General features: G+C 42.8%; 1 protein-coding gene and 1 long non-coding RNA gene across 2 annotated transcripts in view; one reads left to right on the plus strand and one right to left on the minus strand.

Moving 5' to 3' along the window:
- The window catches only part of Colec12 (collectin subfamily member 12), a 176405-nt gene extending 169225 nt beyond the window's left edge, over window positions 1-7180 (minus strand). The window contains exon 1 of the mRNA XM_048447998.3: window positions 7021-7180. Within this exon, the coding sequence (XP_048303955.1) occupies window positions 7021-7027 (7 nt within the window). The 5' untranslated portion in view covers window positions 7028-7180. The remainder of the gene's footprint in view (window positions 1-7020) is intronic.
- A 6011-nt stretch (window positions 7181-13191) lies between these two features.
- LOC146891850 (uncharacterized) overlaps window positions 13192-25861 on the plus strand; it is a 59713-nt gene continuing 47043 nt past the window's right edge. The window contains exon 1 of the long non-coding RNA XR_015005291.2: window positions 13192-13573. This is a non-coding gene — a long non-coding RNA (uncharacterized LOC146891850). The remainder of the gene's footprint in view (window positions 13574-25861) is intronic.

Below are 25861 nucleotides of genomic sequence, written 5' to 3' on the forward strand. Positions count from 1 at the left end.
TAATAAAACAGTCTTATATTACAGTGACTATAAAAGTTGAGTTCTGAACACTATTCTGAACAACTGATTTATACTGATATACTTTATCTTTAAAACAGGTCTCAGGTAGACAGTCATTACTGCTCTCATTTCACAAGGAAATTGAGGTTCTAGATGGTTAAATACTTTTCCTGTGATCATCAGACACTCTGGTTTCTGAGCCCACACTCTTGTGGCCATGCAAAAATTGTCCAGGTCAACTCTTGCTCAGCATATTTATATTTTGTGAGCTGGTAAACTATTAAAGCATGTATTATCTATTTTCAAGTTGGTTGGCTTAACCTTTGAATAATAAACTGTTTATAAATAGCCAGTTTCCCAACAGCACTGTCCTAAGAAAAGAAAGTTCAAAGAAATGTTCATACTGTGGTAGACCCAAATACTAACTACTTTTCACACAAGATGTCAAATGGAAAACCTCTAAGGTGAAGAACTTTGTTTTCTGAGACACTGAGTTAGGAAGAAAAAAAAATAGTTTGTTGTAATATCAAATCATTTAGGAAACATGGGAGTCATGTTTAAAATACCAAGTTCAGTAAGTGTGCTTCATTAAAACCTCTCTCCATGTTGAATACCACAATACTATTTTTAAAAGTAGTGGTTAAATCCATTTATGATAATTCTGAGGCTAAGAGAGTCCCCAGAACCCTTCAGATCTTAAAGGTGGAATTACTCATTTTTGCTTATCTTGGCTTTCAGTGCTGTGTAATTAAGAATGTCCCTTAAGCAATCAGCAGATTCTTTTCAGGTTACTATATTGGTTTTGGCTCTTCAAATGATACCTGTTTAAGTAGAAATCAAATCACTGCTTGACTTAAAGTGTTGAGTGGATGGTATGCTTAGAGACTGAAGAATGAGGCTTTCTACACAGAATGTCCATAGTTCCTGCAAATTTGTCCTTTCAGGGGCCACTGAGACAGTTCAGTGGGAAAAGGCCACTAAGACTGTCAATTGAGTTCAATGCTTGAAGATCCATAAAGTAGAAGCAAATAAATGACCAACATAAAACCTTGAAAAGACTCTGCTGATTGCTTAAGGGAAATTCTTAATTACACAGCATTGAAAGCCAAGATAAGCAAAAATGAGTAATTCCACGTTTAAGATCTTAATGGTCAGCCAGGTGGTGGTGGTACATGCCTTTAATCCCAGCACTTGGGAGGTAGAGGCAGGCAGATCTCTGTGAGTTCGAGGCCAGCCTGGTCTACAAGAGCTAGTTACAGGACAGGCTCCAAAGCTAGAGAAACCCTGTCTCAAAAAAAAAAAAAATCAACTCAATGTCCTGGGGACTCTCAATAGCCCCAGAATTTATCATAATAGCATTTAACCACTACTCTTAAAGATAGAATTGTGGTATTCAACATAGGCACACACACACAACTGATAATAAATAACAACAGTTTTGAGCATAGGCCAATAACCCAGCTGCTTGAGGGCTGAGGCAGGAGGACTACAAGTGCAAGGATGACTGGAGCCACTTAATAAGATAGATCTCAAAAGAAGTAGAAAGAAGAGAATATAGAGCATTAGTTAAAAAATGTTAAGGTCCTGGATTTGTTGCCTAGTGCCACATTAAAAAAGAAAGGAAGGAAGGAAGGAAGGAAGGAAGGAAGGAAGGAAGGAAGGAAGGAAGGAAGAAGAGGAGGAAGAAGAAGGGAAAACAGAAAGGAAAAGATGCTACTTTTGTGGCATCTCTAGGCTAAAGCTGTACTGAGGATGTGTGGAGTCTGCATTCAGACTATGAGTTTGAATATTCATTTCCACTGACCACCTGGGCCCCTTGGCCCCTGTCTATTTGAAAACAATATACGAGAATAATTATTAACCTGCCAATAATAAGCAACAAATAATAATTACTGGCAAGGTAAGAGTCCAAGAAACAATAGGTATTACTAAAGGGAAAAATAAAAACCGTTTAGTTTTTATTTAAATCATTTATTTAGATTTTAAAAAAAGGTGGTGGTACACGCCTTTAATCCAGCATTTAGGAGGCAGAGGCAGGTGAATCTCTGTGCGTTTGAGGCCAGACTGGTTTACAGAGCGAGTTCCAGGACAGCCAAGGATAAGAAATTCTGCCCCCCCCCCAAAAAAAAGCAAAAACAAAAAACAAAACAAACACAAGCTGGGGAATATCAGATATTGTATACCCACCAAAATGAGTAAGAAAGGGCATCATCCTTAGCATTCACTTTCCAACCCAAGACCCTGTTCCCTTTCCTCCTACACAGCAGCCACCGCTGAATCTCTGGAAGCTAAGATAGGCTGTGCTTTGTGACAGCACAGACTGCCTGCCAGGAGGGCTGGTTTACCACTGGTTTGCCACCACTCTGAGCTTCCTCTCCAGAAACCTCACCCCTTCCTCCCAAGCCTCCAAGAGGGATGACCTAAATTTACTTTTTTAAAATCACTAAACTTGAATCTGTTTTCCCATTTGAAATCTAATACCTGAAGGCCTGTCTAAATACCCTGGCATTGGAGGATTAGAAATAATACTGTAATGAGAATCAGCATTTATTAGAAAATTAGTCATTCAGTTAAAGCCCAGCATGGAAATCTGCCATATGCCAGCTTTTCCTGCCATACCATCATTGGTGATGAGCCGCCATGGCAAAGAGCTAGGGGCCCAGGAACAGCGTGGGAAATTCTGAGAAATTATATAGTAAACCACAGGGAAGATCTATACTTAACAATAATTAAGCCAAGGCTTAAGAATGCCAAGTATCCCTAAACTAATGAAAAGTCAAAAGCATAATTAAGTTGTAAATTAGCCCTGCAAAGGAATGGCAGCTGAGATGCCCACCAGCCGAGAAGAGGCCTCCCTGCATTTCCACTTCCCTGAAGAAAACAGGTCCCCAGGTGTTCCAGTACATGAAGTTTACCATTATAGGCTGGTTTGCTTATCCCACTCAGTACATGAACCTTCATGAATCACTGAGAAAGCAAGCTGATTTGGTGTGTGAGAAAACAGAGGGTGGAAGAAACAGATCGCTGACCAGTGTATAGTTACTCACAAATGTTATATACAGAAATACAGAAAGGCTGCTGTTGCCTTTCCCCTCCCAACAAGGTCTCAGTAGCCCAAGCTGGCCCCAAACTGGCTGAATAGCTTACGGTGACCTTGAACCTGCAACCTTCTACTTCCACCTTGGGAGTCATCACGTGCCCAGTTTTGTCTTACTGGAGATTAAACACAGAGTTTTGTGCATTCTAGGCAAGCATTTTACTGGCAGGCTACATTCCAGCCCCCAAACACTCTTTAGACTGCCTCCTTTTGACAAATGAGAATCATGGTTTGGACCTCTGTAGTCCCATGTGGTCCTAGCTATTTTCAGTCGTCTCTTAGGCAACAAGTGATTCTGCTCTGAAACTCACCAATATTCTCAGCATTGAGAACAAGACACACCTAACTCCAAAGGAGTTGAATTCCTTCCTTAAAGAATGTAACTACGAAAACCATGAGATTTATGGTGTCATGAGATAATTGAAAATGAAACTGTAAATAAATTAAAACAAACTATATTTTGTTCAGCTTGGGAGACGGCCACCATGGAATAAGATATTTTTTTCTGGAAATATAGAATGGTGTCTTTATTTTGGCACGTGAGACCTCAGGGATGAAGGGAAGAGCAGATACAGATATTTGCTGAACTCCACCAGCAGGTGGTGCTCTGGGGCGTAGCAGACTGGAGCCATACAGAATATATAGAATGGGGTCACTAGCTAGGCTAGGCAGTGGTGGCACACGCCTTTAATCGCAGCACTCAGGAGGCAGAGGCAGAGGCAGAGGCAGAGGCAGAGGCAGAGGCAGAGGCAGAGGCAGAGGCAGAGGCAGAGGCAGAGGCAGGCGGATCTCTGTGAGTTTGAGGCCAGCCTGGATCTACTTCCAGGACAGGTGCCAAAGCTACAGAGAAACCTTGTCTGCGGAAGGGCGTGGGGAGGGGAGGGAATGGGGTTGCTGCAGAGATCTGACCAGGGTTTAAACATTAGAATTAGAAAACTGTATATTCTAAAGAGTCTTGCCTCAGCAAGAAAAACTCTGTGATTCTGACAGCATCCAGAGTTTCCGTTTAACTAAAGAACGCTAAAGATGAGTTTCTCATTAGTCAGAGACTGGTTCCAAAGACTCGAACCCCAAAGAGCACCAAATTACAGGGTGTTCACAACCCTCATACAAAATGGTTCTAGGCTGGGGCTGAGGCTAACACAGAGAAGAGGTTTAAAATGTGGGAGGTATTGGGTTCAAGTTCTAACACCTCAATAAATAAATAATACACCAGGCATGGTAGAGCACACCTGTAATCCTATCATTCTCAACGCTGAGGTGGGAGAACCATTTTGAGAATGAGGACAACTTGGGCTAGAGTGAGATCCTGTCTCAAAACAAACAAACCAGGCACAGTACTGTCTATAACTAATATACGTACTTCATATACTTTGAATCAGCTTTAAATGACTTACAATGCCTAGTACAAGATCAATATTTTGTAAATAGTTGCTACACTGTGTCTTTAGACAATGATAAAGATAAAAGTTTGTACATGTTCAACACAGACATGTTTTTTTTTCACTTATTTTCAATCCCCAGTTGAGTCTTCAGATGTAGAAACTGTGAGTAGAGAAGGCTGATCACAGTGTAAGTATTCAACAGTCTTCACTACTTACACCAATTAGGAAATTTTAGGGAAAAAAAGGTAGTACTGACCAGTAAAGTTCTCACTGTAATTAATACCAATCCTCATGCCTCAACCTCTGGAGTAGGAAAATCAAATTCCAATGAAGTTAAATGAATTAATCACACGGCATAATTAGTATCCCAAGGATTCTGTTGTTGGGTTACTTACTTATGGCTAAGTGTCAGAATAGTTACACTGGCCGGAGAGGGATTGAGTTCAACCTTCAGCACTGTCAATATAGTATGTATATCAAAATTTTAGCTAAGCCTGATGTCTCAGGCACAGCACCTGAAACCCTAGAATTCAGGAGGTGAAGGGAGGCAGATGAAAGCTACAGCAGACGGAGCTGCATAATAAGACCCTGTTGCTACTAATTAAATGAAGTCTTCAAGTTGGGTATGCTGGCACACACCTGTTATCTTAGTACTGGAGAGGCTGAGATAAAAGGATCAGGAGCCAGCTTGGGCTATGGAATAAGGCCTCTCTAATTAATTAACCAATTATTAAAACAAAACAGGCTTTCAAAATGGCTAGCCTACATATGGATTCACCAGTCCCTGGATCCAGTCTCCCTAACAGAGGCAGAAAGTGATTGGGGTGGGGGTGGGGAGTGTTAATGGGCTCCTACCACAAGATAAAACAAGAGCCATCTCCAGGGCTTCCAACATAGACTCACCCAAAATGTGTTTAAAACCTGTAGTTGTGATTTGCATTTCAGAGTTGCGCCTGCTGAAGACCCAAATTGCAATTACTGCACCAAGATGGAACTGATGAGAGCGCAGAGAGGTGGGGGTTGTCTTGCCACGAGTTGAGAAACTGCTAGACTTAATGACTGGCAAAAAGATTGCCTTGGGAATCAGTCATATGACACAACTGTAACCCAAGGATCTTAGAGGCTGAGACAGGAGGTTCTCAAGTTTACTTCCTTGCGGACTCTAGACCAATCTGAACAATTTAGTGAAACCCTGTCTTCCTGTCTTTAACTAAAAAGCAGAGAGGAGTAACGGATGTAGTTCAGGAGAGGGTCTAATTTCAGTTCCCGCTTTGAGGGGTAAGGGAACCCTAGCTAAGAAACACAAACACTTTCTAAGTTGTAAATAAGGCGAGAGAAATGGAGGCGGAGCGAGAAAGCATGTCACAGCGTTTTCAAGTTCTCTCTTGAGTCTGCTCTGAGTATCCTACTCTTGGGACAAGGTTCTAAGCATCTGGAGTACAGCACGGTTTCTTGCCGGGTCCTGAGACCCCTCCAATGAAGATACAACTCCTTTGGAGGGCGATTGAATTCACTGTAGTGAATTCCATGTAGTTCAGCATAAACTGCATTTCACAGAAACCTTCCGGAGCAAAGTTACTTTCTGAGCTCTTGGGGGCTACCCTCAGATCCATCGCAACGCTGCCTGGAGAAGCTGAAAACTCGGAAGGCATTTCACACCCAGCTCGGGACCATGCTGGGAAAAAAACTGTGTAACACTCCAGTCCCAAACAGGGAACTCTTGCCTTGCATAAACACCACGTCCACCCATTCCTTAAGGACCCCCACGGTCGTCCCGACTGTAATTATTTATCTCCCACATAAATCAAGGTTCTGTTGACAAATCCGCACGTTTCCATTGCACTGAAGGCTGCCCCCCAAGGCTGTCCTCTCCAGATTCTTTTAAAAGGCAAGAATAACATCTGACACTTCCAAAAACCTGCCTGTAGAGGATACCACCTAGGGGATCAATACCCGCAAGATCTCTGGCACCCGCTGGGAACACGTGGGGACAACTATCCCTCGGGGGGGGGGGGGCGCAGGGAATGGGCGCAGAACTGGGAGCAGTTATTTTCCAGTCAGTAGATCCGAGGGAGAATGATGCCAAATACACTTTCCGAGCCAGCTGAACTCCGCGGGCACCTAATCATTGCCAGATGCGCGACGCGCGCAACGAGGACGTCCAGACTCCCGGGAAAACAGCCGGCCTGTGGCACTGCGACTGCTGGGACAGCAGAAGGGTCACCGGGAGAGTGGCAAGAGCCGCAAACCCACCCGGAAGAATGACGATGCCTAGCTTTCCTCCGCATGTTTTTTCAATTACAAAGTTAGAAACTGGAATCCGTAAACAACGGCTTGGGACTTCCAAACAACTCTGCGGAGACCAAGGGTGAGGAGAGCGCCTGAGGGCGTCCCAACCTTAGCCTCGAGGGCTACGGCTGTGCTGCACAGCGTCCCGGTGTCTGTGTGAGACCTGGGCGCTCGGCTCCCTTCGCCTCTCATCCCCTGACCGCACCTCGGCCGACTTCCCACGAGCCCCGAAGCCGGCAGCCGCCCTACCTTTCATGGTGACCGAGGACACGCGCCTCCCGGAGAAGTCGCACCAGCGTCGTTCACTGCACGCCCATGGCAGCCGTACACGCTCCAACCCTCGCGCCCACCTCCACACTCTGCCGCCACGGGGCCGCCGCGCCTCTCACCCGGGTTGGGAGGCGCCCATCCCCCTTGCGCCCCTCCCCCTGGCTGCCTTAGCGGCCGCGCCCACGTCCCTCGGCAACCTCCGCCCCGCCCTCGGCCGAGCTCCTGGTCCTCCGGGACTACCCTGCTGCCCTCGCGGATCCCTCTTCTTCCTAGCAGACCTGCATCCCGGAGAAATACAGAGAACAGCCCCTTTCCGGGGAGGCCCGTGCTTCACCCTCGGCGTGTATGGAAGGCGCTACTTGCTAGACTTGTTACTGGAACGTAGACCATTTGTAGGGCAGAAAGTTGGGGAGCAGTGAGGGCACGGGGTGGCGGGGAAAGGCTGTCTTTTTTTCAAACGGCTCTGGGGACGTGGAGGTCCAGGAGGTTCAAGTTTGCAAGTGCCTATATACAATGGTGTTGGCTGCAAAATCCCGCTGCACGGTCTCATTAAGAGCCCAGACACTGTCCCTACTGAACTCGGGACAAAATACAACTTTAAAACCTTAGGTTCTTCCAGAGGTTTTTTGTTCGTTTAATTTTTCTTTTAAAACAACAACAACAACAACAACAACAACAACAAAAAATCCTTCTTTTTTTCTTGGAGAAGCTACGCGACCCCATGCCCAACTATCAGGTTGACTCCTGTTTCAGCATCACAAAAAGAGACCTAAATGTGAGACTTCCTAAATTCCCTTAACAGTCACCAATAATGTGGAAGCTCCTAATGTGTGTGTTGGGGGAGGGGCAGAGGACCTATCCTCAGCCATTCAAATGACATACTGTCATTTTTAACCATTAGCTTACTAAAAAGCAACAAAATACTGGCTGGGCAGGGACTGAAGCTATTCAGACTGCTTAGACCTGGTAGCTCTAGATTGTCAACCATTAGTGTAAGACCCTCCAAAGATGGAGGCCCCGTCCCTGTTACCCGCCAAAATCTTGACAACGCCTTCAGTCTATTTAAACTGCTTCCCTGGAAAGTTTCCTCCTGGTCTCTTTTCCTTCCTCCTGGTGGTCGTGTTAGGGGCCTCACGGTTCCCATCGGGGTCACCCGAAAGCACAGGAATCCCATTAAACCTGGATTTTTTTTTTAATTTGGCTTGCTGTGATTTGGCTTGATTGGGATTTTTGCATCCACAGAGAGCCCGCGTTAGGAAAAATTCCTAACAATTAGTTCATTATAAGCAGGGGAGGCCTTGCTCTAGTAAAAGGTGGTACCCAGAAATTAAACAATGTGCAAAAACATTTCATACTTACTCTTCATTCTAAAGTCTTTCTTTAACATAAGGGAGAAACTTGTACATTTCTAAAGAAGAGAAAGAAACACACATACGCTTTGAAGGCTATACTTAAAGCCTCTCAATATCTCACCTGCCTTGTCTACTTGCAGGACAAGTGGAAGTCTAGGAGCGAGCCATGGACTTGGGTTGTCAGGCAGTGGTTCTCAAGCTTCCCTATGCTACCACGGACTGAAATGGTTTAAATAAAAAACGCAGCAGGATCCCCGGCAGTGGCAGGCAGCAGGCCATGTGGTGGCAGGCAGTGGGCAGGGGGTTCCAATAGCAGCCAGTTCCGGGCAGGGATGGCTGCAGGTCCCCAAGCAGTGGCTGTTCCCGGGCAGGGAGACACAGCAACAGGCAAGAGACAGAGACATGGATAGGCATGCCATGCAGAGTGAGGTTGGATATTTAGTAGGTTATGGAGGGGGAAGGAAGTAGAGGAGAGAAAGGGGGGGGGGAGACAGAAGCTGCCTCTTCAAAGGAGACAGAAAAGGAAGAAAGACTCAGGCTGCAGGCAGGAAGGAAGATCTGCCTGCCTCAGTGGACAGGGGCGGAAGTGGGCATGGCTTGTCTCTTAAAGGGACAGAACAGATTATTACAAAGACCCTTTAAGACAGTTCCACCTACCAACCATAAAATTATTTTCGTTGCTACTTCATAACTGTAATTTTGTTCCTATTTTGAATTGTAAGTATCTGTTTTCGAATGCTCTTAGCCAATTCCTGTGAAAGGGTCATTGGACCTCCCAAAGCATTTCAACCCACAGGTTGAGAACTGGTCTCGTGTTTACTAGTGTTGTACTGACAAAGCCTTCTTTGTTCAACTGATTTCCAGAAGTAAAATGAAAAGATTCTTGGATCTGGTTTCGATTTTTTTTTCAATTAATAAGTTGCTTTTAAATTTCAAATTATGACTGTTAGGAAAAAAATAATAAGAGGGCAGCTCCGCCGGCACAAAGAAATCCAATAAGGTCAGATCAAACCAAATTAAAATACCCGTCGTTATATGAGGTAAGGTGCTCTCAGGTGATCGAGCGCATGGCTGAGTGCATTGCCGAGTGGGAGACAGGAAAGTGGGCAGCACATGCAAATCCGAAACCACATGTTTCCCTTCTGGGAGTCCACTTACATAAATATCCTGTGGGTGGGGTCCTGACCCCCCCCCCCCAGGCATGCTTTGATTTGGAGTCCAGAGCAATATACTCCCAGGCCAGGGGACTGGAATGGATGTCAGGGGCAGGAGAATTATGAGCTCATCTCCAATTTGAGCTTTATAGTGAGGCCCTGTCTCAAAGGAAAAGCTAAAACCAAGCAAACAAACAAATGCATGAGGCCAAATATAGTGGTTAACACCTTCAATCCCAGCAAACTGAGGGAGGAGGATTGCCATGAGTTCAAAACCAGCCTGAACAAGACCTGCCCTCACATCAGGCAGCTTACAAAGCCCTGGAATTTCAGTTTCATGGTATCCCTCTTCTGGCCTCTGCTGGAACTGCATGCATATGGTGCACTTAGACACAAAAACACATGAAAATAAATGTTAAAAAAATTAAAGTGAGAGACTGGGGGTGTAAAGCTGTTGTGTTTATACTTAGTGAGGCACTGGGTTCAACCATTCATACTAGAAAAAGAACCAAAGAAGGTATGTAAATTGAGAGACTAAGGATATGGCACGTCAGGTAAAAGCACTTGCTGAACACACTTAGTGACCTGAGTTTGACCCCAAACCCATGTAAAAACTGGATGCCACCGTGAGAATCTGTGGTTCCCAACAAGCTTATAGGAAAGAGAATTGCCTGCTATCCTGGCATAAACAGTTACACAAACAAAAGACTCTGCCTGAAAGACAAGGTGGGCCCTAGTCTTTGCTCAGACCAACTTCTGAAAGTTGTCCTTGGTTTCCACATAAGTGCCTTGGCATATATACACATACCCACATACAAATGGTCAAATGACCAAGAAAGGAACCACACCATCACTCTTTAAAGAAATATAAATAAAAACTTCAACAATATACAGCCCTATCTTATGTCTGCCCATATTCTTTAAAAGTATCAAGAGGATGTAGAGATATTGAAAGCCTTGGGCATTGCTGGTGCAAAGGATAAATGGTATGATCACTGAGGAAAACAGTAATCTGTAAAAAGTGAAACCCAGCTGAGCGATGATGGCACACAATTTTAATCTCAGCACTTGGGAGGCAGAGGTAGGGGAAAAAAAAAGTGAAACCCAAAATTACCATAGACACCATGAGTTCTACTTCTGGGTTATCCCCAAAGAACTGAAAACAGAAACCCAGATAGCTGTATTCCATTGTCACGGCATCTTTATTTATAATAGTCAAAAGATAGAACCAGGCTGGCAAGATGGCTCAGCAGGTAAAAAAAAAACACTTGACACTAAACTGGAAATCCAAGTTAAATTCCTCGAATTCACAGAAAGGTTGAAGTAGACAGCTGACTCCTGCAAGCAGTGTTCTGACCTCCACATATGCACCATGCATATGTGTACACAAGGCATGTACAGCCTGCACATACATCATGAATGCACACAATAATAACACATTTTGAAAGGTAGGGCAGTCCTCTGAGTATTTTCAATCTTGTGGCCAACTATTCCTTTGTGATATATTCTGACCTTTTCTATTGCTTTGCTTTAAAGTTTCCTTACTACTAACTTAAGACAGAAGCATAGATGATCAACTGGATAAACAAAATTTGGTGTGTACATATAGTGGGATATTATTAACTCTTAATAAAAATTTTTTCTTAAGAAAAAATTCTGGTACATGTTATGCCATGAATGAACTTTGATGCCAGTATGGTAAATGACTAAAGCGGGATGCAAAATGACAAAAAGAATTTCATTTATATGAGGCAGTTAGATTAATCCAATCCATAATGACTAATTGGAGTTGCCCAGAGCTAGGGGCAGGGGAGCCGTTTAATGAAAACAGAGCCTCTAATTGGTAGCATGAAGAATTATGATGATATATGGTAGGAACTGTAAATTACTTGATACCACTGAACTGCATGCTTCAAAAAGTAAAGATGGTCAATTTTGCCATATGTGGTAGCTCAGGACTACCTCAGAGGAAATCGCTATGGATTTGAGGCCAATCTGGGCTACAGATTCAGGCCCTGTCTCAAAAACAAAACACAACGAAAAGTAAATTCATGCTGTATATTTTAAACACATACTTTCTAAACCCAGGATAGGCGACTCAAGCTTGTAATCCCAGTATTCTGGAGATAAAGGCAAGAGGCAAGAAGTCTGCTAGCTTGAGAATAACCTAGGTTATTTGGTGAATTTAAGGACAGCTTGGGCAGTAGAGTGATAATTATGTTTCAAAAAAACAAAACAAAAATTTTAAGAGAAGAATTTCAAAGTCAAAACCAATTAAGCAGTGATGGTGATGAGCAAACAGGTTCAGCAACTGTTTCAAGGATGACTTTCTTAGATGACTTTCTCTCCAGCCTCATGGACTTGACATGCAATGAGCTCGACCCAAAGTAGGGTCCCACATCTTCCTGGACTGAGACTTCTCTGACTCCCACTCACCTGGGTTCAAGGACTAAGATTGTGGTCAAACACAGAACATAAATTAACCAAGATTTCTCTTGTCAAACACTGGGGGCAGGGGGAAGCTGAGCATTGAGTTGGACCTCTGGGAGTGAAGGAAAAGCCGTAAAGAGAATGATGTAATTGGAAAGGACTGGAGCATAGAACTAAAGACAGTTTAAAGCTCTTAGAGGAAGTAGGTTGTAGGGTCTCCAGGAGGTTCATAAGCTTCCCCTCCTCCACAGGCAGCAGCTAACCCCTGTAATCATGCTGCATTCACTCTACCTGGTACTGACATCTACTATTTACAGCTAAACAAGCCCACTCACCCTTGATTCCTCCATTTTACTCAAGCTTTACATCCCAACCGGGCTCTGCTTCTACCTTTAAAGTGTTTCTCAAGTTGTTGGGTGTGGTGGTTCACACATACAATCAATCCCAACAGAAGACTTTAGAGTTTAGGGCAACCTGGGCTTCAAGTGAGTCTGAGAATAGCCTGTATATAGTAGTTACATAGCAAGAGCCTGCCTACAAATACATCCTCATCGTAAACTTCTCTTCTTCCCTTCTCAGCCCTTCTGCCACCCAAACAGACCACTACAGCACATGTGGATTATAGTACAAGTGGTCTCCTCATGCCCACCCATACACTCCTTTTCGGCCCCAGGGTCCACAAAGGGCAGATAAGAAAACAGAAAACTGCATCTCCTCAGCTTATTGTGTAGCCAAGTCTGCAGATTCTGAGGAAGAAGGACCCACTGAAGGGACATCTAGAGTACAGAAGCTGAGAGCCCAGACCCAGCAAACAGAGTGTAAAGTAAAGGAGAGAGCATCTTCAGGGATCACTACAATCCTTCCAACTATGCCAGTTTGGGCTTCCCTTCCAACTGGTAGTCAGTGATACAACTATTGTTATGATTCTCATTCCCTTTCATTCACCACTCACTTTCATTCTCTCCTTATGCAGCACTTTCCCCCTCTATTTCAGCTAGGCTACTTAGGTCTCTCCATACACTTCCATATATGGCTCTTTGAGCCTAGCATTCCATCTCCCAGAACAACCTCCTTTCTCCTTTGCATTAGTGTAATGATCTGTACTGTCTCTTTAAGAGACAAGCCACGTCCACGTCCACTCCCTCCCTCCTCCCCTGAGGCAGGCAGATCTTCCTGCCTGCAATGAGTCTCTTCCTTTTCCATCTCCCTCTCAAGGAGGCAACTTCTGTCTTCTCCAGCTCTCCACTTCTCCCTTTTCCCCTTCTCTCTCTCTCTCTCTCTTTTTCTCTGCTCTTCTCCTTCTCCCCCTTCCCTTTCATACTTCCATAACCTACTAAACAAATACCCAACTTCACTCTGCATGGCGTGCCTATCCATGTCTCTGTCTCTTGCCCGACTCCCAGGACCAGCCACCTCCAGAGACCTGCAGCATGGTCTCATGCACCGTGCCTGCCTGGGACTGGCTGCTCTGAGGCCCACTGCCTACTGACTGCTTCAGCTCAGGAACCTGCAGCACAGGATCTGGAACAAGGTACTTTTTATGCCTGACTGTGATTTCTACAGCATGATTTCTACACACACCACCGGCTTCAATTGGTAAGTGTCCCCCATTCTGGTCAGCTTAACCATTTTTCTGAATCCGAATTGACCGGTGAGCTCCTGACAATCTTTTGGTGTTACTGGAAATGGGGGGACTGCTTCCAATTACGGTCTTTAAGGCTATGGCTGAGGCCTTCGCTGACATTCATCTCTGGATTGCTTCCCTTAGCTAAAATCATGACCGGACTGACACAGGGTCAGTCCTCCCATACTGGCACTGCACACACTGTGTGGTGCATTCGACTGGGGGCCCAGGGTCCCTCAGTTTTTCTTTCTTTTTCTTTTCTTTTCTTTTCTTTTCTTTTCTTTTCTTTTCTTTTCTTTTCTTTTCTTTTCTTTTCTTTTCTTCCCTCACCATAAAAGGCTACTTGGAGCAGCCTCTGGCCTCTCTGGATTCTGAGTCACCCCGACTGAGTCCAGTCAGGCTGTAGCACCCCACCCAGGGGCAGAGGACGCTCTCCCACGGGTCCTACAGTGTTGACACTGATTCACACCTTGCCTATAGGCAGAGATGTCCCATTATAGGCCTTGTGGTGTCACCATTTTTGTGAGTTTTCACGATTTCAGCTATGCTATCCATGTCCACCCCTCCCTAGATGGAAGCCTTTTAGAGGTCTTAAAACCACAGGCCTTAATGCCCTACTTCTTCAGCTAGTACCCTCACTCCGCCAGTGTTCTGCCAGCTCCACTTTTATGGGAGCTTTCTAGCTACTGTCAGCGCACAGGCAAATGGAAGGAGTTTCTTCAAACTGTCCCTGTCACCGCTACTGCTGTCAATAAGATTGGTTAGATCCATTAGGTTCCTGCTTTCAATTCCAGCTTTTTGCTCCCCTCTGCAGCTTGTGGCATGGGGCTCAGTGACAGGGCAGATCACGTCTCTAGGTCTCTCTTATTATTTACCTTAAAATTCCTGCAGCTCAAAAATTGTGGTTTTTCCATTTCTTATTAAGCTTAAAATCCCTGCAGCTCAAAAATTGTTACTTTTCCATACATTTGACTGCTGCCATTTTGACTGAGGTCAGGTGACCTTTTGACTTCACCACCATCTTAACTGAGTGACTTTTCCATACAACATGTAACTACTGCCATTTTGACTGAGGTCACTTGACTTTGCTGCCATCTTGGCTGAGAGCCAGGTCTGGTGACCATGTTCTGTTATCTCTTAGTGAGGTATTTCCTGCCTGGTTCTGTTAACTCTGTTACATGGGTGACCTTACCACTATCTTAACTGAAGTCAGGTGACTTCATTGCCATCTTTAACCCCCTGATTTACTTATTTTTTTTCTCTAAATTCCTCTTGCTGACTCTGTTGCATGTGTGTTTTGCAGTGGCATGCCTTTGGTATGGCCCACTAAGAGCATCCACTTCACCCAATTCCTGTTCACTCTGTGTATGTGTGTTCATACATGTAACTTAAGTGCACCTATGTTTACTGTTAAATGTTATAATTGTCTATTCATTGCATCTCATTTCAGACTACAGAAACAATAAGTCTCATGTTTTAAACTGGTATGTACTTTTAATTCCCTTACAAAATACTTTATATTTTTTATCCAACCCTCATTTAAAATATATTAAGATGTTTGATACTATTGTCAGTTCTGCCATTAACCCTCTATTGCAAGCAGTTTTCTCTCCAGGCAGATTCTATACTATAGTTACACCTGATAAATAGCCCTCAACTGCTCAGAGATTTGGGGAATATGGCATTTAAGTATTTACTAATTAAAAAACTTTTCATAACAAAAAGAGACAGGTTGGCTCCTAGCAGCACTAGCAGCAGCATTCTATTTCCTCCAAAGATGACAGAAGATAAATGGGCACACAACAACATCCATCTGCTATTTTTTGAGTTGAGAGAGAGAGAGAGAGAGAGAGAGAGAGAGAGAGAGAGAGAGAGAGAGACCCTCCCCCAGATCTTTGCAAGCTGGTTGATTTTTTTTTCTTCTGGGTCACTTGGTACTTCTATTTCTTTGGTTTGTTTTAAAACTTAGTGTGCCCAGCCAGCTCTGTCAGTAGGGCATGAGTCTGTTAAAACAAACTTGAGAAAGGCAGCTTGAATGACAGTTGCAGTTCCTGATTGTCTTAAAAGCCAGTTACGTCATTCCTGGATACCTGCAAAAGACTGGCTCCAGGAATTTCTGTGACCACTGATATCCCTTGTCTTCCCTGTATTTTGCTTGTTGGTTGGTTGGTTTGAGACAGGCTTGTAGGACCCCAATAACTCTCTCTGGGTTTTTATTAATCATACTACACAGCGTCTTACTATGTAGACCAATCTGGCTTTGAATGTGCTATCCTCCTGCCTCTGCCTCCTAAGTGCTATAATTCCATGAGTGCACCTGGCTTCCCTGTTTCCTTCCTTCCTTCCTTCCTTCCTTCCTTCCTTCCTTCCTTCCTTCCTTCCTTCCTTCCTTCCTCTCTTTAGCTCTCTGGGTTTTATTTGTTTATTTTTGGAACGAGGTCTCATTTAGACAGGCTGGCCATGCATTTGCTATGTAGCTTTATTGGATACTTTCCTATTGCTGTAACAAACACTGTGACCAAAAGTAACTTAAAGAAGAAAGTTTACTTTGGCTTACAGTTCCAGAGTGGGAGTCCATAATGTCGAGGAAAGAATGGCAGCAGATGGTCAGATTAAGTTGAGAGCTCATACTTTCATCCACATGTAGGAAGCAGAGGGACTGAACTTTGCAAACCAGCTCCCAGTGACTTATGCCCTCCAGCAAGGTTCCTAAAAGTTTCAGAACCTTCCCAAACAGCTGGGGACCAAGTATACATGGCCTATGGCCGATGGAGGATACAGAAAAACCTCAACATTTCTCATTCAAACCACTACAGTAGTCAAGGACTATGAAGCATCAGAATGATGCTCCTGCCTCTGTCTCCTGAGTGCTGTTACGACAAGTGTGCACCACTGTAACCTATAGATTTATGTGTTTTCTGGGGTTTGAACTAAGGTGCATACTAGCTAGGTGTGTTAGGGATTTTTATTGCTGTGACCATGGCAACTCTTATAAAGAAAAACATTTAGTTAGGATTTGCTTACAATTTCAAAAGTTTAATCCATTATTATCATGTTGGGACATGGCAGCATGCAGGCAGACATGGTGCTGGAGAAGGAGTTGAGGGTTTTACATCTTGATCTGCAGGTATCAGAAAGGTAACTGTGTTCTTTACTGGGCATAGGTTGAGCATAGGAGACCTCAGAACCCACTCACACAGTGACACTCTTCTTCCAACAAGGCCACACCTACTCCAACAAAACTCCACCTCCTAATAGTACCCCTCCCTATGGGGATTATTTTCTTTCAAAGCACACTAGGCGAACAGTTCATTAATTAAGCTACATCCAAAGCCCTCCCCCCTTTTTAAAATTCTCTCTAGGTTACTCATAATGCTTAAGTCATGGTTCCTGTAAACTACTTCATTCCTGTAACTTCAGTACTCTTCTGAATAAATTCAAGTTTTGATTTCTGGAAATCATTTTCTGAATACTTTTATTCTGTGCCTGGTTGACTGACCCCATGGAGTTAGGTCCTATGGATATGGAGAGCTGTCTATACTTTATTCTACTTGATGAATCCCAGTTCTGTGGGGTCATGTGAAATAGCTTTTCTAGCCCGTTGTAAGGATTGGTGTGAGAGCCTTTGTTTAAGTTCACCGGGAAGGCATGGAGCAGAGAAAACAATATTGTTGCCCTTAACTGTCAGGTTGGAGATAAAGGCCTCTGCTTTGCTATTTTTGATCACAACTTTGCCCATGAGAGAGAACTCATAGACAGTGCAAAAGTTTGTTCCAACTCCAAAATTTTCATGACTGTTTTTCTGTGAGGCCTTCAGACACATCAGGCCAATGACCTACCTATATACACCAGGCTTATTGAGATTGGCAGATGTGGAGTTTGTTTGTTTGTTTGTTTGTTTGTTTTTAATTTCTCCTTCAATTTTGTGTTGTTATTCATTTGTCCTGTGGAGGTGAAGCACATCAACTAGAACTAGACCACACTCTGGTGGTCAGTAGAACTTGTCTTTGGGTCTTGCCCTCTGAAGGTCCTCTTCCATGCAGGGCAGGCTTTTCCTGGCTAAGTGTGAGTATTCCCATCTCATCTCCACAAATAGACGACTTGCCAGGGTCTGTTACAGAGCAAAAACTACAACATGACTCCCCCCCCCAAACACTATGTAGTACAGAATAAACCCACAGAAAATGTGACTGTTAGAAATTCAGACATGTTTTGGACACACAGTTAGTTCTTTCTGTTCAATGGCTCTACCTCTGAAGACCTAGAATAAAAATTTTCCTTTTCCTTTTTCCCTTTGCTGGGCAGTGGTGGCACATGTCTTTAATCCCAGCACTCAGAAGGCAGAGGCGGGTAGATCTCTGTGAGTTCAAGGCCAGCTTGGTCTACAAAGCGAGTTCCAGGACAACTAGGGCTGTTACAAAGAGAAACTGTCTTGAAAAACCAAAAAAAAAATGAATGAAAGAAAGAAAGAAAGAAAGAAAAGAAAAGAAAAGAAAAGAAAAGAAAAGAAATGACCTCATGTATCTCCCAGGCTAACCTGATCCCAATTCAATATGTAATAGGGATGACTTTAAATTTCTAATTCTATTTTGAACACATCACCCTCTGATCCTCTTGCTTCTACTTCTGGATTGTGAGGATTACAGATGTGTGCTCGCACATCTGGGTTATGCAGTGCTAGGGATTTGACCCATGGCTATTTCCTGAATGATTGGCTACAAACACTCTACCAACTGAAGCAATATCACTGCCCATACTTTGTTTTGTTTGTTTGTTTTTTGTTGAGACAGGCAGGGCCTGTAGCCCAGGTTGACCTTGAACTCATAGCAGTCTTTTAACTTTATTTTCTTTTTTTTTTCCCCAACCAAATCCAGGGTTCCTCACATGCTAAGCAGTTCTACCACTGATTAGCATTTTTCAAAAAATAAAAAGTAGAGGCTGGAGAAATGGCTCATTTGCTGTTCTTGCTGTTGGCTCACAACCACCCACAACTTCCATTCTAGAGGAATTTACATCCTCTTTTGAACTTTAAGGGCACAGGATGCATGTGGTACATGGACATACATCCAAGAAAAACACTCATAGACATAAAATAAAAATATATAAATCTAAAAAAATTAAAACCAAAAAGTATATATGTGTGGCTATATTGAACATCTTCAGACTACCTGTCAGTTTTCCAAACAGTACAGCATAATAACTGTTTACATTTACATTGGGTGCTATAATTACCCAGAGGAGACTTAAAGTAAACCAAAAATTATCTGTAGGTTAAATCAAAGACCAAGGAATTCTCTACAAAGGGCATCACATTAGTACCTGGAGTTATAGACAGACCATGATGTGGATACCCGGAAATGAATATGAGTTCTCTAAAAATACAGCAAGTGCTCTTAATAGGTGAGCCATCCCTCCAGTCATCTATTCTTTTTATTTTTGAGATAGATCTAGGGATGTATCTCAACCCCAACTAGAGGGTGTGACTTAACTGGAGCCTAAAAGTCCCACAGTAATTCTCTGCAGCAGTGGCTGGGGAAATGGGTAAGGCAGACAGTGCCCAGAATTACTCAGGATTCCTGAGGACCCTACATCCTCTCATTCTCAGCAATGACCTCATCTCCTCTTCTTACGTGGCAGGAATCCCCTACTCCACTCTGTCACTATCTCTTCCAATCACCTGGCCTGGAGCTTCCTGTTGTTTCGAAAGGGAGAGGCCGCTTGTCTTTCCGCGCTCTTTATCTAGGGCTAAGTCAGTTCCTACTTCTGGCTTGTCATAACCATCTCCACTTGTGTGATATGTTCCTTCCTATGCTCTCAGACTGCCAGCCACTCTTAAACACATGTAGCAGCATGTCTACCACAACATGATGGCACTAACCCTGCTTACAAAAAACCATTTGCCACAGTCAGAGTGTCAAATCCACTGGGGCTTTGCATTCTTTGCTTGACTTCCTAGGAGCCTTTGAGACCCTAGAAGTTCTCTTCTCTCTCTGATGTGGTCACCATGTTGCTCTCACTCTAATGCTAACCCTGTCACCACTTAACTCTAAGAAGTTTCTGTTGTTCTTGACTTATTTTATTTTTAAATTTGTATTTCATGTATGAGTGTTTTGCCCACATATATGTCTGTGCACCATGTGCATACAGTGCCCACTGAGGCCAGGAAAGGGCATTGGATTCCCTGGAACTGGAGTTAACAGAGGTTGTGAGCTGCCATGTGGGTGCTGGGAATGGAAACTGGGTTCTTTAGAGCAGCCAGTGCTTTTAACTGCGGACCCATTTCTCCAACACCTTAATATCCTTGAGAGAGGCTTTTGCTATGGAACTATGGCCACCTTCCTTCTTCAGTCTGCTGGGTGCTTGGCTCTCAGCAAGCATCTCCATACCCTACTCATCATTTTTCCTTTCTGCCTCCTCTTTAACTACCTTACTTCCATTTAATGAATATGTCCTGATGCTGTCTGACATGGTAGCACTGCCCTTCTCTGCAGTTTCACTCTGCTTGGTTTCTACATTCTGCTCCTTTTCTTAGCTGTCACATATTTTCTTTCTTTGGTTTTATGTATTGATTTTCTTGGTTTTATGAGATACTCACTCATTAGTAATTTTCTTAGTATTTTGTTATTGGGGTAAAGGATGGCAGTAGGCATTTGATTCTGTGTTGAGGTGTCTGACATCCGAAACCCTGCTTTGTTAGAGAATTTTTCACCTTGTGAGTTTCACTTCTACTGGAGAAGTAAACAAGATAGACATTTGCTGTTTTCTTTTGTTAAAATGCATAATTCTAAATTGATGGTTATTCCTTCTCCACCAATTTTATCTCTCTGCATCAGATTCTGGATATGTTCCTCAATGTAATCTTCAATTTGTCATCTCTAACTAGATGCTACTTCTTATATCATTTTTTAAAAATTGTACTGAAATCTTATTTATTTTCAAGATTTCTAATTTTTTATTCACTTATTGTTGTTTTATTTCTCTATTTTTATTTACAATGTTTCATTCTTTTTATAGCTATCATCTATTTATCCTTTCAAATATTCTAGGGCATTTTAAAAAGTAAATTAATTTATAAAATATATATATAAATATATATATATACACACACATACACTAATTATATATATCTATTTATATTGGTGTTTTGCCTGCTGGTGTACTAGTATCATTTATAAACATAACAGGTGACCTGAGGTCAGTCCCACGAGAGGCAGTGGCAGGTCACCCAAGGCCTTGGTGGTGGGAGACTGCTGCGGGTGAGAGACAGACAGATATGCCATGCAGAGAGAGTTGGGGTTTAGAGTTTTTTTTAGTGGTTTATGGAAGGTGAAGGGAAGAGGAGAAGGGGAAGGGAGAGAGGAGAGAGAGGGGCAGACAGAGAGGGGAAGTGGTTAGGAGTGGGTGGAGCTTGTCTCTTAAAAGGGACAGGGTACACAGGTGACAGACCAGGCCAGTCGATTACAACATGTAGCACATATGTACATTGCCTATGGAGGCCAGAAGTTAGCACCAGATACTCTGTGATTGGAGTTATAGATGGTTGTGAGCCTCCATATGGGTGCTGGGAATTGAATAAAAAAAGCAGCCAGTACTCTTAAACTACTAAATCATCTCTTCCACCCTCTAAGCTACTTTAAGAGATTTATCATTATTATTTGTAATTATCTGTCTTTGTGTTGCTATGTGCACACATGTGTTAATGTCCTCAAGGCCAGAGGTATCAAATACCCCTGGATCTGGAGATGCAGGTGGTTATGAACTGCACCACATGCGTGCTGGGAACTGAACTTGGGTCTTTTGAAAAAGCAATATTCAGTCATAACTACTGAGCCATCTGTCCAGCCTTCTTAAGTTACTTTAAAAAATATGTTTTATTTTATTATTTTATGTGTATTGGTGTTTTGCCTGTATGTACAACTGTGCACCACATGTACACCTTGTACCAAGGGAATCCAGAGAGAGCACTGAATCCCTTGGAACTGGAATAACAACCAGTGTCCTTAACCTTGGAGTCATCTCTCTAGGTTCTAAAGGGGCTAAGGATAAAACTCAACTGGTAGAGTACTTATATAGCTTGAACAAAGTCCTAGGTTCTATCCCAGGACACCATAAACTAGACACAGTACTGCATGACTGTAATAACAAAAACCCAGGAGGCAGAGGCAGGAGGATCAGAAGTTTAAGGCAACCCTCAGCTATATGTCAAGTTTGAGACCAGCTTGGAGTATGTGAGACTCTGTTATTCCAGTAATTTAATTTCACCTGAATAGCATCTTGTATTGAAAGTTTAGGTTTTTGTCTGTTGTTTTGTATACTCTTTATTTCCCTACAATAGAATTTTATGCTCACATATTGATTTTGGCCTAGAGATGGGTGGAGTAGTTTCTCGTTTGGGTCAGTGTGACAATAAAACCTGTGGATAGTTGCCATCTGTTTCTGGGCTTCTCAAATCCTTGAACTCTCCAGAAAGATAAGGGTACTTCTATGCTAATAAGGTGATTTTCCCAATAGGCTAGGTTCTCCCAGATTGCTTCAGGCTTGGGAGTGATCACTAAGAAGAATGAGGCCTGGTTAGAATTGAGATTCCAATCAACCACTCAGCCTTGAAGAAAGGGTTAATAAAGATTAATGGTCGCTAGTAACCAAATATCTAATCAATCATGCCTATGTATCAAAGTGTTCATTAAAAACTCAAAAGATGGTCTGGGAAGCTTCTGGGTGGCTTGACCCATGAAGTTTCCTGGGGAGCAGTCTTAGAGAAGATGTCATTGCTCTGTGCCTGATCCCATGTACCTAAACCCTGTGCATGTCTTCTTCATTCTCATACATATCCTTGTATTACTAGTAAATAGCAGTAAAATGTTTCCTTGAGTTCTGTCAACCACTCTGGAAACTCACCATGTCAAGAAGAGGGGTGTAGAAACCCTACTTGGTCAGAAGTGTGGGCTGTGACCTGGAGCTCAAAGGTGGCATCTGAAGAGGGAATAGACTTTTGGTACTGACACCAACCTGTAGGATCTGTCACTAAGCACCTGGAGGCAGTATCAGACCTGACTGAAAGGATACCTAACCAGTGTGTAATGGAAAAATGATTGGTTCGTGGGAAAATCCTCCCATGTATCTGGGGTCAGAAGTGCTGAGTGAAGGATTGTGAGATGACTCAGCAGGGAGAGGCACTTGCTACCAAGCCTGACAACCCGAGTCCCATCCCTGAAACCCATGTGGTAGAAGGAGAGAACCTGCTCCTGCAAACTGTCCTCCAACTGCTACCTGTATGTCATGGAACACATACACAACAATAATAAGAGTAGTAGTAGTGATAATAAAAAGGTATCAAAACACACACCTTCTAGGAATTTAACCCCTGGGGGGGGAAAGTTAGTTATTATTTTATGACCAGGTATTAAAAGCATACATACTACTGACTGCTTATTGAGCATGACTTTTCTTGTCCCCTTTGTACAGAGGAGGTAACTGGGGCTCTGAGTTCAGTGAGTTGTTCAAGATGATCAGGGCTAAAACAAGGCTTGAACGCACAGCTGACCTCAGAGAGTCTGGTGTTAACCCTGTGTGTGGGTCTGAGATGCAGAGACTCACTGTGAGGTTTGTAAACTACAGGCAGGGGAACAAACTTCAGTGGCTGCCAGAATAGATTTTTTGTTTGCCTATTTGTGTTTTTATTGTTGTTGCTTTTTGCTTATTTCTGAGAAGCGATCTTACTCTAGAGCCCAGGTTGGCTACATAAAGTCATGGCAATCCTCCTGTCTCAGTGTCCTGAATTCTAATATGAAGGTTAAAGTTACGTTTCAAGTTTTAATTACTGTACTTAAGAGATCTATAGAACAAAAATGTCTGTAACCTGTAAGCCCCATTTGCCAAAGACAGATAGACCACTGTGGACTGTTCCTATAAGTCACATGTTTTCACTTCCATAAACAAGGTTGGTTTACCCAACTGCATAGGATATACTTGATCACACATAGGTGGGAGATATGTAGACAGGAAGTATGTCAGGAAGTATGCTTGCCCCTGATTGGACAAAAGCAGGAAGTATGTAACTTTGTGGGTTTTGCCTTTGCAAGCACGAGATTAATGCAATGGCGCCATTTTTTTGTGAATTGGGTATGAATCTGGCCAATGACCATTGTCCTGGCTAGTACTAAATAAAACTTGCTTCAAATTTGGTTCAAAAAGTGTGGTAGTGGTATTATTCTCACCAGGTGGTCTTAACACTGGGATGGGATTATAGATTTGAGCCACCATACCTGGTTCAAAATAGATCATTTGCTTTATCATTTTGTGTCTTGTTCTCAATGCCTTTTAATATTTGATTAATTTCATGGTGAAACTCTGACTTTTCTCTTTCAAATCATAACACTAGGCTTGGGAGAAGACCCAGTGGCTAAGAGCTCTGCTCTTCCAGAGGATCCAGGTTCAATTTTTAGCACCCATATGGCAGCTCACAACAACATGTAACTCCAGTTCTAGAGACCCTGTATGGAAAAAAATAGTGGAAAAGATAGGAAATGAGGAAGATTTCTCATTGAATTCCCCCACCCCTTTTGCTGAGGGAGGGTCTTATGTTAGCCCAGGCTGGCCTGAAATTAACTATATAGCCTAGGTTGACCTCAACTTGCAAAGGATCCTTCTGTCCCAACCTTTCCAGTAGCTGGGGGTGAAGGTATAAGCCACCATGACCATGAATGATAAAAAGACTATTTTAAATCTCCAGGCCCAAATGAATGAATATTTTTAAGTTTTTATTACATTTGATTTATTTATTGTTAATTTGAGTAACTGTATGTGTGCAGGTATGTAAATGGAGACTTTTCTGTCACATCCAGTCCTGTAGCCACTTTTAAAGTAATCACTCAAGAGGATGAAAGGTCCCCTCAAGGGAGTGCAGGGCACCTTCAGTTTCTGCTGCAGGGTCTTCTGTGTTCCACTTGACCCTGCCCACCCCCCACGGCCACCCTTTTGTCTACGGGTCCTTGGACTACCAGGAGTTCCTGTGTCGATGCTGAGGGGTTCCATCCAGATGGAACAGTTCCTGCACCTGCACTGAGGAAATACACCCAGAGAGTCAATCACAGCAAAGATTGGACCAAGACACCAAGACTCTCCTGGCTGCATTTGAAGGAGGAGATGGGTAGGCACCAATGGAAGAATTCCTCTAACAACCTGAAAGGCAACATGACATCACCAGAATCCAGGGATCATGCAACAAGAAGAACTGAACACCCTACCCCAGAAGAAAAAGAAGAAATCGACTTTAAACAGAACTTTATGAAAATAATAGAGGAACTTAAACAGGAGGTGAAAAACTGTCATGAAGAAATGGAGATGACAAATAAAAAGGTAGAGGGAATGAATAAATCTCTCAAAGATAACCAAGAAAACCAAGAAAAGGCAATCAAACAGGTAAGGGAAACAGTTCAAGACGTGAAAAATGAAATGGAGGTAATGAAGAAAACACAAATTGAGGTAAGGCTGAATATGAAAAATTTGGGTAATGGACAGGAACTACAGAGACAAGTATTATCAACAGAATTCAAGAGATAGAAGAAAAAATCTCAGACACTGAAGATATTATAGGGGAAATAAACTCACTGATTAAAGAACAAAACAAATCCAACAAATTCTTAACACAAAACATCCAGGAAATCTGGGACACTGTGAAAAGACCAAACCTAAGAATAATAGGGGTAGAAGAAGGAGAAGATTTACATCTCAAAGGCACATAAAATACATTCAACAAAATTATAGAAGAAAACTTTCCCAACCTAAAGAAGGATATTCTTATGAAGGTACAAGAAACATATAGAACACCAAATAGACTGGATCAAAAAAAGTATCCCCTCACAATATAATAATCAAAACATAAAACATACAGAATAAAGAATGAATATTAAGAGCTGCAAGGGAAAAAGGTCAAGTAACATATAAAGGGAAACCTACCAGAATTACACCTGACTTCTAAATGGAAACCATGAAAACCAGAAGGTCTTGGATAGATGTGCTGAAGACACTAAGAGACCATGGATGCAAGCCCAGACTACTATACCCAGCAAAGCTTGCATTCACCATCAATGGAGAAAACAAGATATCCCAGGACAAAAACAGATTTAAACACTACATATCCACAAACCCAGCCTTACAGAAAATACTAGAAGGAAAATCACAAACCTATGGGACATTATGAAAGCAGTGCTAAGAGGAAAGTTCATAGCACTAAGTGCCCAATTAAAGAAAACAGAGAA

This window comes from Myodes glareolus, chromosome 13, assembly GCF_982192425.1.
Source record: "Myodes glareolus chromosome 13, mMyoGla1.1, whole genome shotgun sequence".
Taxonomy (NCBI): Eukaryota; Metazoa; Chordata; class Mammalia; order Rodentia; family Cricetidae; genus Myodes; species Myodes glareolus.